This window comes from Anolis carolinensis, unplaced genomic scaffold (genome assembly GCF_035594765.1).
Source record: "Anolis carolinensis isolate JA03-04 unplaced genomic scaffold, rAnoCar3.1.pri scaffold_11, whole genome shotgun sequence".
In the NCBI taxonomy this organism is placed as follows: domain Eukaryota; kingdom Metazoa; phylum Chordata; class Lepidosauria; order Squamata; family Dactyloidae; genus Anolis; species Anolis carolinensis.
The window spans coordinates 6,020,000-6,035,020 of record NW_026943822.1 but is presented as its reverse complement, the minus strand read 5'-3'; the positions used below and the strand labels follow the sequence as shown (position 1 = coordinate 6,035,020).

Below are 15,021 nucleotides of genomic sequence, written 5' to 3'. Positions count from 1 at the left end.
GAGACAGGATTTGAGGACATGATCTTAGTCCAAGATATTCAACCAACAGTAGATGCAGTTTATAGTAATAGAGATTTCAAGCAGGAGTAAGACTTCTGGAGTTCCTGTTGGTTTCTGTTCTCTAAAGTAATAGGAATTGACAGTCCAGAAAGGTTACACGGTTAAAGATTTCCGGCTGAGACTAATTCTGTCCTAGTCTATTACAGTGTACATTCCCTGTTTATTACATGGGTTAGAGGCCAGAGCACCGTAAAAAAGTGGAAATAGTTGAAAAGCTTGCAAATGCACAAATATTAATGTGATAACTTTGTATCATTATAATATCGTAGTTTGGGTACCCGGCGTTGCCCAGGTTATTTGAAAATGTCAATTTTTAATTGTACAAAATGCATAACGTTGTGGGTGAACTATAATAACTTCAATAACTTTATTTTTGTATTTATTTACAGTATTTATATTCCGCCCTTCTCACCCCGAAGGGGACTCAGGGTGGATCACATTGCACATATAAGGCAAACATTCAATGCCATAACATAGAACAGAGACAGACGCAGGCACAGGCAGGCCTCGAACTCATGACCTCTTGGTCAGAGTGATTGGTTGCAGCTAGCTGCTAACCAGCCTGCGCCACAGCCCTGCCTCCATCTCCCCGAAGGGACTCAGGGCGCCTTACATGGGGACAAGCCCAGTCAACATAGTTAAAATATAAAATACTAGCTGTGCCCGGCCACGCGTTGCTATGGCTCGGACTTTATTTTTCTTTTCTTTTTGTTGTATGAACATAGAGGCGTGGATGAGAGGTTGTGCTGTCAATTTTCGAGGTTGTGGGGCGTTTAGTTGTTTTGTCGGGTGCCGTGATTCCATTACCCTTCTATATATATAAAAGGATAATGAAATTTCGGCCTAGGACAAAACTACACATCCCAGAAACACTAAACTTGGCAGCACAACCCCTCATCCATGCCTCTACGTTCATATAACAAAAAGAAAAGAAAAATAAAGTCCTAATTAGAGGGAGAGGAATAATTGTTTTTATTCCAATTGCTGCCAATTAGAAGGCTAAGCTCTGCCCACTTGGTCTCCTAGCAACCCACTCAGCCCAGGGGACAGGCAGAGTTAGGCCTCAGGCCTCTTCCACACTGCCTATAAAATACAGATTATCTGATTTTAACTGGATTATATGGCAGTGTAGACTCAAGGCTCTTCCACGCAGCTATATAACCCATTTATAATGGACTTAATGTCAGGGGAAAAGCTTTACCCTTTACCTTAACTACCACCAATTCCTCAATATGTTGTCGAAGGCTTTCATGCCTGGGATCACAGGGTTGCTGTATGTCTTTCGGGCTGTGTGGCCATGTTCCAGAAGTATTCTCTTCTGACATTTTGCCCACATCAATACTTTATTTCCCATACCACCATACTTCACCACAGCAACGCGTGGCTGGGCACAGCTAGTTTATATATATAGATAGTCCCACCCACCAATGAAGTCGACTGAATTGTACTTGGTGGTTGATTGATATTATTACTGCTGTATTAACCCTTGTTTTATTGTCTTACTGTGTGTTTTTTTTGTATATTGTTCAATGTATTTATGCTGGGTTTTTTTGTAAATTGTGTTGATTGGGCCTTGCCCCATGTGAGCCGCCCCGAGTCCCCATGGGGAGATGGTGGCGGGGTATAAATAAAGTTTTTTTTATATTATTATTTTATTATGACACAGCAAACAAGATAGATATGCTGGATTTCATATCACAAAATCACAAGTCGAACACTTCCCAAGTGTCTAGGACTGTGTGATGTATTTTCGGATGATGCGCGCAGATCCCAGTAGGGTGGCCTTTTGCAGTTGGCAGATCGTGATTTTGTCAATGTCTATTGTTTCCAAATGCCGGCTGAGATCTTTTGGCACGGCACCCAGTGTGCCCATCACCACTGGGACCACCTGCACTGGTTTCTGCCAGAGTAGAAACGAATTCCGTGCACAACTCTAGTTAAAACCCATTTCTTTACAAAAGACCTGATCCTGGTGGAAATGAAAATCCTCCAGAAATCATTTCCTAATCTGAATCAAGAGAACTGCCATAATATTTGGACTCACTTTGGGATGGTTGCTGTGGAGACTGTCATAAAGAGCGACTTTGTGTCAAAATGTGTCACTATAGACCTTTGCGTAAATTGCAGTGATGGCTATGGAGATGTATGCCAAGAAGTTACTTTGATCTCCTGATAGAAGGAGAGGAGAAGCCTGGATGGGTTGCTTTACTACTACAGCTTGTGTTTCTTTCTGAGCCACACGATGGCACCAATCGTCCTTCCCACTTTTAAAGCTGAATATCTGGACTTTGGCTTGGAAACAAAGACTTCAGGAGGCAAATAACTTGTTTTGATGTGACTTTTCCTTGTAAAATGCACCAGAAAGGAAGCATGTGAAGTATAGTTTGGAGGCGTGATTTCAACCGGTTTGGAAGCATGATTGAACTGACTTCTGATGATAAAAATGGGATTGCACTTCCCCACATCCATGGCTAAGAAAGCTGTGAAACGATTGGAATTGAAACACATCAGGCTGGATCTGCACTGCCTAATAATCCAGTTTCTGAATCCAGATTCTCTGCCTTGAACTAGATTATATGAATTTACACTGTCATACAATCCAGTTTGAAGTAGATGGTCTGGATTCAAAAATTACAAGGGTTGAATGAAAAGTAATGCCTCCACCTTCGTAACTCCTGAACAGATGGCAGTCCTGGTCTGCGGCAGGTCTTGGCTTGTTCAGTAGACTCTCCTCTACAGTTCCATTTGGTGGGAAGCCTTAGCATTGAATGGTTGTGTTGTTAAAGTGCAAAGTATGGAACCCTGCGCAGATGGGGAAGCCTTATCATTGAACGGTTGTGTTGTTAAAGTGTGAAGTATGGAACCCTGCGCAGACGGGGAAGCCTTAGCATTGAACGGTTGTGTTGTTAAAGTGTGAAGTTTGGAACCCTGCGCAGATGGGGAAGCCTTAGCATTGAACGGTTGTGTTGTTAAAGTGCAAAGTATGGAACCCTGCGCAGATGGGGAAGCCTTAGCATTGAACGGTTGTGTTGTTAAAGTGCAAAGTATGGAACCCTGCGCAGATGGGGAAGCCTTATCATTGAACGGTTGTGTTGTTAAAGTGCAAAGTATGGAACCCTGCACAGACGGGGAAGCCTTAGCATTGAACGGTTGTGTTGTTAAAGTGTGAAGTTTGGAACCCTGCGCAGATGGGGAAGCCTTAGCATTGAACGGTTGTGTTGTTAAAGTGCAAAGTATGGAACCCTGCGCAGACGGGGAAGCCTTAGCATTGAACGGTTGTGTTGTTAAAGTACGAAGTATGGAACCCTGCGCAGACGGTCGGTCAATGCGACTTAAGCAACATGCTGTCATTGAATTCTTGACAGCGGAAGGTGTCACCCCAAAGGAGATACATCTGAGAATGCAAACTGTTTATGATGATTGTGTTGATGTGAGTCCTGTGCGTTGTTGGGCAAGTAAGTTTAAAGATGTTGAGGTGGGAACATCTGACTTGCACGACAAACAAAGAGTTGGACGTCCTGTGACAGCAACCACTGGGTTTCACAAGCAAAAGCTTGACAGATTGATTCAGGACGATTGTCGTATCACTCAGGTAGAAATTTCAAGCATAATCGGCATTTCACAGGAACGTGTGGGTCACATTATTGCTTTGCTTGCCTATTGGAAGATCTGTGCACAATGGGTACCCAGGATGCTGATGCCTGAAATGAAAGCGCACAGACTTGAAATTTGCCAGGAACTCCCCTCGTGTTACGAGAATGAAGGTGACACCTTTCTCCTTTGGGGTGACACCTTCTGCGGTCAAGAATTCAATGATTACACATTGCTGAAGTCACATTGACCAACTGGAGCCTCCGGTGGCCTAGGGGATAAAAGCCTCGTGACTTGAAGGTTGGGTTGCTGACCTGAAAGCTGCCAGGTTCAAATCCCACCCGGGGAGAGTGCGGATGAGCTCCCTCTATCAGCTCCAGCTCCATGTGGGGACATGAGAGAAGCCTCCCACAAGGATGGTAAAAACATCTGGGCTTCCCCTGGGCAACGTCCTTGCAGACGGCCAATTCTCTCACTCCAGAAGCAACTCCGGTTGCTCCTGACACGAAAAAAAAAATTGACCAACTGTTTGTGCAGGGTTCCATACTTCACACTTTAACAACACAACCGTTCAATGCTAAGGCTTCCCGCCAAATGGAACTGTAAAGGAGAGTCTATTTTATTTATTTATTTATTTACATTACTTTTACCCTGCCTTTCTCTCCGAGGAGACTCAAAGCGGCTTATAGTAAACAGGCAAAAATTCAATGGCTAAAAACAATGTAAAAACAACAATTCATATAAAAAATCTACAAAACAACAGTTCATATAAAACAAGTACCATTACAAAATAAAATCACATTATATAAAATTTTAAGAATGTCCAAGATTAAAATCCATTCATCCAGAATCCTCAAGTCTTCGTACAGGTCATGTAAAGTCCATGTTCTCATTCATTAAAGGCTTGCGTGCACAACCATGTCTTTAAGGCTTTCCTGAAGCCTAGGAGAGTTGGTATCTGCCGTATGTTGCTGGGGAGGGTGTTCCACAGCCGAGGAGCCACCACCGAGAAGGCCCTGTCCCTCGTTCCCACCAGCCTTACCTGCAAGGCTGGTGGGACCGAGAGCAGGGTCTCCCCCGATGATCTAAGAGTTCTATAAGGCTCATAGGGGGAAATACGTTCGGACAGGTAAGATGGGCCAGAACCATTTAGGGCAGGGGTCCTCAAACTTTTAAACCAGAGGGCCGGTCCACAATCCTTCAGACTGTGGAGGGGCTGAATTATCATTTGGAGAAAGAAAAAAAAATTCCTTATGCACACTGCACATGTCTTATTTGTAGTGCAAAACAACAACAATGAAAGAACAATACTATATTTAAAAATGAAAACAATTGTAACCAGCATAAACCTATCAGGATTTCAATGGGAAGTGTGGGCCTGCTTCTGGCCAATGAGATAGTCAAGTGAATTAGGATTATTGTTGTTGTGTGCCTTCAAGTCATTTCAGACTTTGGGCGAGCCTAAGTCTAAAATTATTTATTTATTCATTTACTACATTTATTTATTACATTTATATCCTGCCCTTCTCACCCTGAAGGAGACTCAGAGCAGCTGTATGTACACACAATATATTATATTATTAGCATAGCACAATATTAACATTATATATTACTATATTGAACTATACCACTATATTGTAATATTATATGTAATATATAACATATAATTAATATTATTATATGGTATTATTATCAATATTATATGTATATACAATATATAATATTATTAAAATGATATAAAATATTATATTATAAAACTGAGGGCGGGGGCCAGATAAATGACCTTGGAGGGCCGCATCCGGCCCCCGGGCCTTAGTTTGGGGACCCCTGATTTAGGGCTTTGTAGGTCAAAACCTACTTTTCATTCAACCCTTGTGGCTTATAAAGCAGTACAGATTGAGCCTCAGTTTCACAAAGTCCTGCAGGTGCAGACATTGCCCACTCCTGTTTTAAACTCCTCCTCCTCCTCTTCCTCCCGTTTAGGAGTGGTCTTCCCTTTCCAGCCTCACCAGGGACGCTACATGTTCAACTTCCATGAGGCTAAGAAGGCGTGTGAGGAGCAGGATGCGGTCCTTGCTTCCTTTGAGCAGCTCTTTCAGTCCTGGATGGAGGGCCTCGACTGGTGCAACGCAGGTTGGCTGGCGGATGGCACCGTCCAGTACCCCATCACCCTTCCCCGGGAGCCTTGCGGTGGGAAGGACTTGGCCCCGGGCATCCGAAACTATGGGGAACGCCACAAGAGCCTCCATCGCTTTGATGCCTTCTGCTTTTCATCCGCTCTGAAAGGTGAGCTGGGCTGGCCAGAGACTAAGTTTAACCACCAGGTTACTTTAAGAAAGATGATGGGAGATGGTTTGTTTTGGCTGAACGTTGACCATGGTTTAGGAATATCCTGGATTGACTATTGTCTTGAACAGGGGTCCCCAAACATTTTAAGCAGGGGGCCGGTCCACAATCCTTCAGACTGTTTGAGGGGCCGAATTATCATTTGAAAAAAAAACAACAAACAAATTCCTATGCATACTGCACATGTCTTATTTGTAGTGCAACAACAACAACAACGAAAGAATAATACAATATTTAAAAATGAAAACAATTTTAACCAACATAAACCTATTAGGATTTCAATGGAAAGTGTGGGCCTGCTACTGGCCAATGAGATAGTCAAATTAATTAGGATTGTTGTTGTTGTTGTTGTGTGCCTTCAAGTCATGTCAGACTTTGGCCGAGCCTAAGTCTAAAATTAATTATTTATTTACTGCATTTATTTACTACATTTATATCCCACCCTTCTCACCCCGAAGGGGATTCAGAGCAGCTGTAATATAATAATAATAATAATAATAATAATAATAATAATAATAATAATAATAAATTTATTCTTATATCCCGCCCCATCTCCCCGAGGGGACTCGGGGCGGCTCACAACAATAATAAAAACAGTGACAAATTACACATTGTAAAATCAAACATGAAAAGCAGTCATACAATCAATACATACATCACATGTTAAAAACAAGGAGATAAAACAGTTCTAGGCCGAAATAGAGGGCTTCTGTAGCTTCGTGGCAGAAGTACTCAGCAAGGTATCGATAATCATGGCAGAACACTCTCTAATTAAATTAAATGGGCAGACAAATCAACCCCCAAAAATTAGTCGTCGAAGGCCCTCTGGAAAAGCCAGGTTTTAAGGCTTTTTCGAAAGGCAAGGAGGGTGGGGGCCTGTCTAATCTCCCTCGGGAGTGAGTTCCAGAGTCGGGGGGCCACAGCGGAGAAGGCCCTCTCTCTCTAATAATATATTATATTATTAGCATAGCACAATATTAGCATTATATATTACTATACTGAACTATACCACTATACTATTATACAATATGTAATATATAACATATAATTAATATTATTATATGATATTATTATTAGTTTTATATTGTATAACATAAGATTATTATCAATATTATATGTATATACAATATAGTATATTATTAAAACTGATATAAAAAATATTATATTATAAAACTGAGGGCGGGGGCCAAGTAAATGACCTTGGAGGGCAGCATCTGGCCCCCGGGCCTTAGTTTGGGGACCCCTGGTCTTGAAGACTGTTTGGAAATGCTAGTTAATTCAAAATGTAGTCACTACAATTGTCTTCCCAAACCTCTGGGGAGAACAAATAGTGGAAGATATCTAACATTTTTTGATTGACTGCCCAGCATATGCTGAACTTCGACATAGATATTTGCATCCATCTATATATATAAAAGAGTGATGGAATCCCGGCGACCAAGAAAACAACAAAACTAAACACCCCACAACCTTGAAAATTGACAGCACAACCCCTCATCCATGCCTCTAGGTTGGTACAACAAAAACAAAAGAAAAATAAAGTCCGAATTAGAGGGAGAGGAATAATTGTTTTTATCCAATTGCTGCCAGTTAGAAGGCTAAGCTCCGCCCACTTGGTCTCCTAGCAACCCAATCAGCCCAGGGGACAGGCAGAGTCAGGTCTCACACTGCCTATAAAATACAGATTTTCCACACAGCTATATTACCCATTTATCTTGACTCCACACTGCCATATAATCCACTTCAGTTTGCATTTTATCCAGCTGTGTACAAGGGGCCTCATATAATCCAGTTCTAAGCACATAATATAAGATTATAAATATACAGTAGAGTCTCACTTATCCAACATAAACAGGCTGGCAGAACATCAAAAACATGCAAATCAGAGTAGATGAATAGGTACTGCTCCGGCGGGAAGGTAACGGCATTTAAGATAAGACTGTCCAACTCTGATTAAATCATTATTCTCATCTTCTTCAATGTAAATGTGCTTATGTATCCTTTTGATAATAATAGAGTAAAATAATACATGTAATAATAATAATAATAATAATAATAATAATAATAATAATAATAATAAATACAGGAAAATAATACATGTAATAATAAATAGAGTAAAATAGTAAATGTAATAATAAGATCAGAGTGAAATAATAAATGTATTAATAATAATAAAAATAGAGTAAGGTAAATGTAATAGTAGCAAGAATTATAGAGAAAAATAATAAATGTAATAATACCAATAATAATAGAGAAAAATAATAAATGTACCATATATTCGTGAGTATAAGCTGACCCAAATACAAGCCAACCAGGACCTTCACCCGAGTATAAGCCGAGGGAGGCTTTTTCAGTCTTTAAAAAAAGGCTGAAAAACTAGGTTTATACTCGAGTATATACAGTAATCCTCAAACATTATATGAAATGCACATATTAAAATGTATACACACACAGAACAAAGATTAAAATATAGTGTACGCAAGGTGTGAGTTTAAAATTCATGATTAAAATCTCCGCTAAGGTATGGGTGGATCAATGTTGCCATGCTTTAAGGCAACCCTTGGGGCATTTTAAGACCAGCTGGAAGTATATGCAAGTCATTCCTGTCTTTTCTAAGCCCCTTCTTCAGCCTAAAATGAGCTAAACGAGGCCGTAAAGGTAAAAGTTTCCCCTGACATTAAGTCCAGCCGTGTCCGACTCTGGGGGTTGGTGCTCATCTCCATTTCTAAGCCGAAGAGCCGGCGTTGTCCGTAGACACCTCCAAGGTCATGTGGCCATAGGCATGACTGCATGGAGAGCCGTTACCTTCCCGCCAGAGCAGTACCTATTGATCTACTCACATTTACATGTTTTCGAACTGCTAGGTTGGCAGAAGCTGGAGCTAACAGCGGGCGCTCCTGCCGCTCCCAGGATTTGAACCTGGGACCTTTCGGTCTGCAAGTTCAGCAGCTCAGTGCTTTAACACACTTCGTTTGCTTAAGTTGGCAAACGTTATTCATAAAGAACATACATATTGGAAGTGATTGGTTTTGCCAGTTTACAAAGACATGCCTCATAATAACATCACATTCTGCATTATACTAAGTAGAGAAGTTGACATTAATAGACTTTAAAAAACCCATTTATCCCGTTACTCATCTGTGAGACTATTAATGAAAGTGAATGCCTGTCTTTTGATTACCAAACGCCTTTCTTTTTCTTCCCTTGAACTGCATAGAATTCAAAGTGCTTGGCTAAACGTGTTAGCGTTTGATAAAAGCGCATAAACAAGCGCCGGGGGAGTTGGCGTTCCAATGTGTGCATTATCAAAAGAGGATCCAACTGTTGAAATTAGGAAAATGTGCATGGATTTCCAAGCAAGAATTTTGAAAAACTAACTCAACTTGGGGCCATTCCCAGTGAAGAAGTATAATGTCTGTTATTCCACTTTAGCTGTCATGGTTCCTGGGATTGATACAGTGGCACTGTTGTGCCTCCCTAAATTGCAAATCCCAGGATTCCATGGGATGGAACCATTCAGTTAAGAATGGAATAATATAATCTATCTATATATATAAAAGGGTAATGAGATTTCGGCCTAGGACAAAACAACAAAACTACACATCCCAGAAACACTAAACTTGGCAGCACAACCCCTCATCCATGCCTCTACGTTCATACAACAAAAATAAAATAAAATAAAAATAAAATCCTAATTAGAGGGAGAGGAAGAATTGTTTTTATCCATTTGCTGCCAGTTAAAGGCTAAGCTCTGCCCACTTGGTCTCCAGCAACCCACTCAGCCCAGGGGACAGGTAGAGTTAGGCCTCACTTAGGCCTCTTCCACACTGCCTATAAAATATAGATTATCTGATTTGAACTGGATTATATGGCAGTGTAGACTCAAGGCCCTTCCACACAGCTATATAACCCATTTATAATCTTGCAACAGTTTTTACTGTTTTTAAATTACTGTTTCAAATTTCTGTTCGTATGTAAATTTATGTTGTTGTTGGGCTTGTCCCTGTGTAAGCTGCCCTGAGTCCCTTCTGTGAGATGGAATACAAGAATAAAGTTATTATCATATTATTATTATTTCTTGTTACTACCTTTATTTCCATGTACAACAATCTATGGTATGTACATTTACCAATCTTGCATGCTTCCAAAGAAAAACTTTACTAGGTCTTACTTTTGTGGGAGGCCTTATATTTAGCAATTCAGCAAAACCTCTACTAAGTCTTATTTTAGGGGGATGTCTTATTTTCAGGGAAACAGGGTAAGATTAAACCAATAGCCTTTTCCTTGGCAAGCGTATGCTCTGCCGTTGAACTGAAGCTCCTTGCAGTCAGCACTGGTGTCAAAATGTTCTCAGGATGTCTTTGATATTCCTAAATTGTCCTCTGTCCTCTCAACAGGGAGGGTTTATTACCTGGCGCACCCTCAGAAGCTCACCTTAGAAGAGGCCAAGCAGGCCTGCCAGGATGACAAGGCTGAGATTGCCAAGGTGGGCCAGCTCTATTCGGCATGGAAGTTTCTAGCCTTGGACCAATGTGATGCCGGGTGGTTGGCCGATGGCAGCTTGCGCTACCCGATCGCCTCTCCACGGCTCAACTGTGGCCCACCAGAACCTGGCATCCGAAGCTTTGGCCACCCCAAAGTGGGGAAATTTGGAGTCTACTGTTACAAGATGAGCTAAAGGAAGGAAGGAAAGAAAGAAAAGAAGGAGCAGAATGGGACAGCGCCCTGCGCGAGTGGACAGTGTTGTTGCCACTTGCCACCAACAAGGGTTTATTTAAAGAGCCAACTTGTGTGGGCTGTGTCTTGTTAAATGGTTGTCTGTGCTTGTTTGTTTTTATGTTTTTGTAATGCAAAGCAGGCATGTCTTGTGAGTTGTTATGGGGCAGAATTGGGGCTTTGTTGTCAACATCATCCATTTGGAAGGAAGCTCTGTGTTTCATGGGGATGGGGGTCTAATTATTGTGCCTTCTGGAATGGGGTTGTGCTAAGCATTTGCAAAGGGGAGTATTCTGCTAGTTGGTATGCCTTATTCGAGGAATTCCCACTCTGGTGTGGTATTTCCCAGTTCTTAACACTGTACATTTCACCCTTCCGTAAATGCAACAAAGTTGAGCCTTTTTTGTGTTGTCGAAGGCTTTCATGGCCGGGATCACAGGGTTGTTGTATGTCTTTCAGGCTGTGTGGCCATGTTCCAGAAGCATTCTCTCCTGACGTTTCGCCCACATCTATGGCAGGCATCCTCAGGGGTTGTGAGGCATGAATAAACTAGGCAAGGAAAGTACAGTAGAGTCTCACTTATCCAACACTCACTTATCCAACGTTCTGGATTATCCAACGCATTTTTGTAGTCAATGTTTTCAATATATCGTGATATTTTGGTGCTAAATTCATAAATACAGTAATTACTACATAGCATTACTGCGTATTGAACTACTTTTTCTGCCAAATTTGTTGTCTAACATGATGTTTCATTTGTAAAATTGTAACCTAATTTGACGTTTAATAGGCTTTTCCTTAATGCCTCCTTATTATCCAACATATTCGCTTATTCAACATTCTGCCGGCCCGTTTATGTTGGATAAGTGAGACTCTACTGTATCTATATATCTGTGGAGAGTCCAGGGTGTGACAAGAGTCCTTTGTCAGTTGGAAGCCAGTGTTAATGTTGCAATTAATCACCCTAATTAGCATTGGAAAGGTTTGGACACAGTATATTATTTGAGAACACAGAAATGCTGGACCACTCCAACAACTATCATGTCAGACTACACAGAGAAGCCATTGAAATCCATAAGCATGTGGACAACTTCAACAGAAAGGAGGAAACCATGAAAATGAACAAAATCTGGCTACCGGTATTAAAAAACTAAAAAATCAGAACAGTAGGTGGGAAGCAACACTCTGAGGGCAGAGGAGCCCCAGGGATGGCTAATGACTCTGAACAAAGGATGCCCTCCAGGCAAGAGACAAACCTTTTCCAATGCTAATTAGGGTGATTAATTGCAACATTAATGCTGGATTCGAGCTGACAAAGGACTCTTGTCACACCCTGGACTCTCCACAGATATATATTTGCCTTCCTTACCTAGTCTATCCATGCCTCACAACCTCTGAGGATGCCTGCCATAGATGTGGGCCAACGTCAGGAGAGAATACTTCTGGAACATGGCCACACAGCCCGAAAGACATACAACAACCCTGTTGAGCCTTTCTTGCTTTTACAGTTCTGCAGACTGGCAAGACCAGGATTTCTCAAACTGCGTTCTTCCAGATGTTTTGGACTTCAGCTCCCACAATTCCTAACAGCTGGTAAAGTGGCTGGGATTTCTGGGAGCTGAAGTCCAAATGACTTGGAGGAGCAGACTTTGAAAAATACTGGTCAAGACAAACCTGGCTAAAAACAGTGCCTTCTTATAACCCTGATTGTCATATCTCTGTGCCTCAAGAACTCCCTCCTCCATCCAAGATTCCTAAGGACAGCAGAGTCTCGCTTATCCAACCTTTGCTCATACAATATTCTGTATTATCCAACACAGTCTGCCCTTTAGTAGCCAATGTTTTTGTAGTCAATGTTTTCAATACATTGCGATGTTTCGGTGCTACATTTGTAAATACAGTCATTACTACATAACGTTACCGTATATTGAACTGCTTTTTTTCTGGCGATTTCTTGTATTTTAAAACATGATATTTTGGTGCTTAATTTGTAAAATCATAATGTTGGCTTTTTTTCCGTGTCAGGAGCAACCGGAGTTGCTTCTGGAGTGAGAGAATTGGCCGTCTGCAAGGACATTGCCCAGGGGATGCCCGGATGTTTTGATGTTTTACCATCCTTGTGGGAGGCTTCTCTCATGTCCCCGCATGGAGCTGGAGCTGATAGAGGGAGCTCATCCATGCTCTCCCCGGGTGGGATTCGAACCTGGCAGCCTTCAGGTCAGCAACCCAACCTTCAAGTCACTTTTATCCCCTAGGCTACCGGAGGCTCCAATCATAATGTAATTTGACATTTAATAGGCTTTTCCTTAATACCTCTTTATTATCCAACGTCTTAACAGACTAGAGAGATGGGCCGAAACTAACAAAATGAAGTTCAACAGGGACAAATGCAAGATACTTCACTTCGGCAGAAAACATGGAATGCAAAGATACAGAATGGGGGACGATGCCTAGCTCGACAGCAGTAAGTGTGAAAAAGACCTTGGAGTCCTTCTGGACAAGTTAAACATGAGCCAACAATGTGATGCGGCAGCTAAAAAAGCCAATGGGATTCTGTCCTGCATCAATAGGGGAATAGCGTCTAGATCCAGGGAAGTCCTGCTCCTCCTCTATTCTGCCTTGGTCAGACCACTTTACCTGGAATCTCACTGTGTCCAATTCTGGGCACCACAATTGAAGGGAGATATTGACAAGCTGGAAAGCGTCCAGAGGAGGGCGACTAAAATGATTAAGGGTCTGGAGAACATGCCCTATGAGGAGCGGCTTAAAGAACTAGGCATGTTTAGCCTGCAGAAGAGAAGGCTGAGAGGAAACATGATAGCCATGTACAAATACGTGAAGGGAAGTCATAGGGAGGAGGGAGAAAGCTTGTTTTCTGCTGCCTTGGAGATTAGGACATGGAACAATGGCTTCAAACTACAGGAAAGGAGATTCCACCTGAACATCAGGAAGAACTTCCTCACTGTGAGAGCTGTTCAGTAGTGGAACTCTCTGCCGCGTACTGTGGTGGAGGCTCCTTCTTTGGAGGCTTTTAAGCAGAGGCTGTGGATGGCCATCTGTCGGGGGTGCTTTGAATGCAATTTCCTGCTTCTTGGCAGAAAGGGGTTGGACTGGATGGCCCATGAGGTCTCTCCCAACTCTATTATTCTATTTCCGCTTGTCCAATGTTCTGCTGGCCCGTTTATGTTGGATAAGTGAGACTCTACTGTAGTTTTATTTTGAAACAATGGCTAGCATCCTATGGGGATTGTACAACATTGTATACCAACATGCGATTGACTACGTGACAGTCATGTTTCGGGAAAGGAGAATTGCTCTAGCAAGGCCATGGAGGCTGTTGTTGTGAAGGAGTCACAAGACTTAGCAGTGTGGCACTTTGTAGAACAGCTTGCCAATGCGCAATTAGAATACAAGGGCAGGGGCAATGGTTCCCAATACAGCCACGGGATTCTGGTTATCCAGAATGGAGGGCACTGGAATATCATGTATTTAGCTAGAGGAATGTCTTGACTGTTCACGGTGGTCTGCTGCCTGTGGGCACCCTTTTCTCATATATTCATTTCCCATATCCGTTGCTTTACCATTGAAAAGTCATCATACTTTATCATCATAGCCCATGGAGCAGGGCCTCAGTCTTTGTTTTTAAGGTCAGGTAACTATAAGTGTTTGGACAAGACTGGTGCATATCTGCTTATCAATGTGGCATTCTGTTGTCGGTTAGGGAGGGACACACCTGTCTGTCCATGATCCATGCCATGTTTATACTCTCTTGATTCAGAATTCTATTCCATTTGGTTTCCATGTTAAATCTGTATTATTATTTTTTGAAAAAAAGAGAATTAAAAATGACTTAAAGTATCCATGAATGCTTTGTTCGAGTCACCTTGGGGAGATGGGGTGGGGTATAAAAATAAAAATATTATTATTATTATTATTATTATTATTATTATTTTATTGTATGACACAGCAAACAAGATAGACATGCTGGATTTCATATCACAAAATCACAAGTCGAACACTTCCCAAGTGTCTAGGACTGTGTGATGTATTTTCGGATGATGCGCGCAGATCCCAGTAGGGTGGCCTTTTGCAGTTGGCAGATAGTAATTTTGTCAACGTCTATTGTTTCCAAATGCCGGCTGAGATCTTTTGGCACGGCACCCAGTGTGCCGATCACCACTGGGACCACCTGCACTGGTTTCTACCAGAGTCTTTGAAGTTCAATCTTGAGGTCCTGATAGCGGCTGAGTTTTTCCTGCTGTTTTTCGTCAATGCAACTGTCATCTGGGATGGCAACATCAATGATCC

General features: G+C 41.9%; 1 protein-coding gene across 1 annotated transcript in view; it reads left to right on the top strand.

The window, feature by feature from the left end:
• hapln3 (hyaluronan and proteoglycan link protein 3) overlaps nucleotides 1–14,579 on the top strand; it is a 30,647-nt gene extending 16,068 nt beyond the window's left edge. The window contains exons 4-5 of the mRNA XM_062963034.1: nucleotides 5,635–5,937; nucleotides 10,395–14,579. Of these exons, the coding sequence (XP_062819104.1) occupies nucleotides 5,635–5,937; nucleotides 10,395–10,675 (584 nt within the window). The 3' untranslated portion in view covers nucleotides 10,676–14,579. The remainder of the gene's footprint in view (nucleotides 1–5,634; nucleotides 5,938–10,394) is intronic.
• The last annotated feature ends 442 nt before the right edge of the window (nucleotides 14,580–15,021 follow it).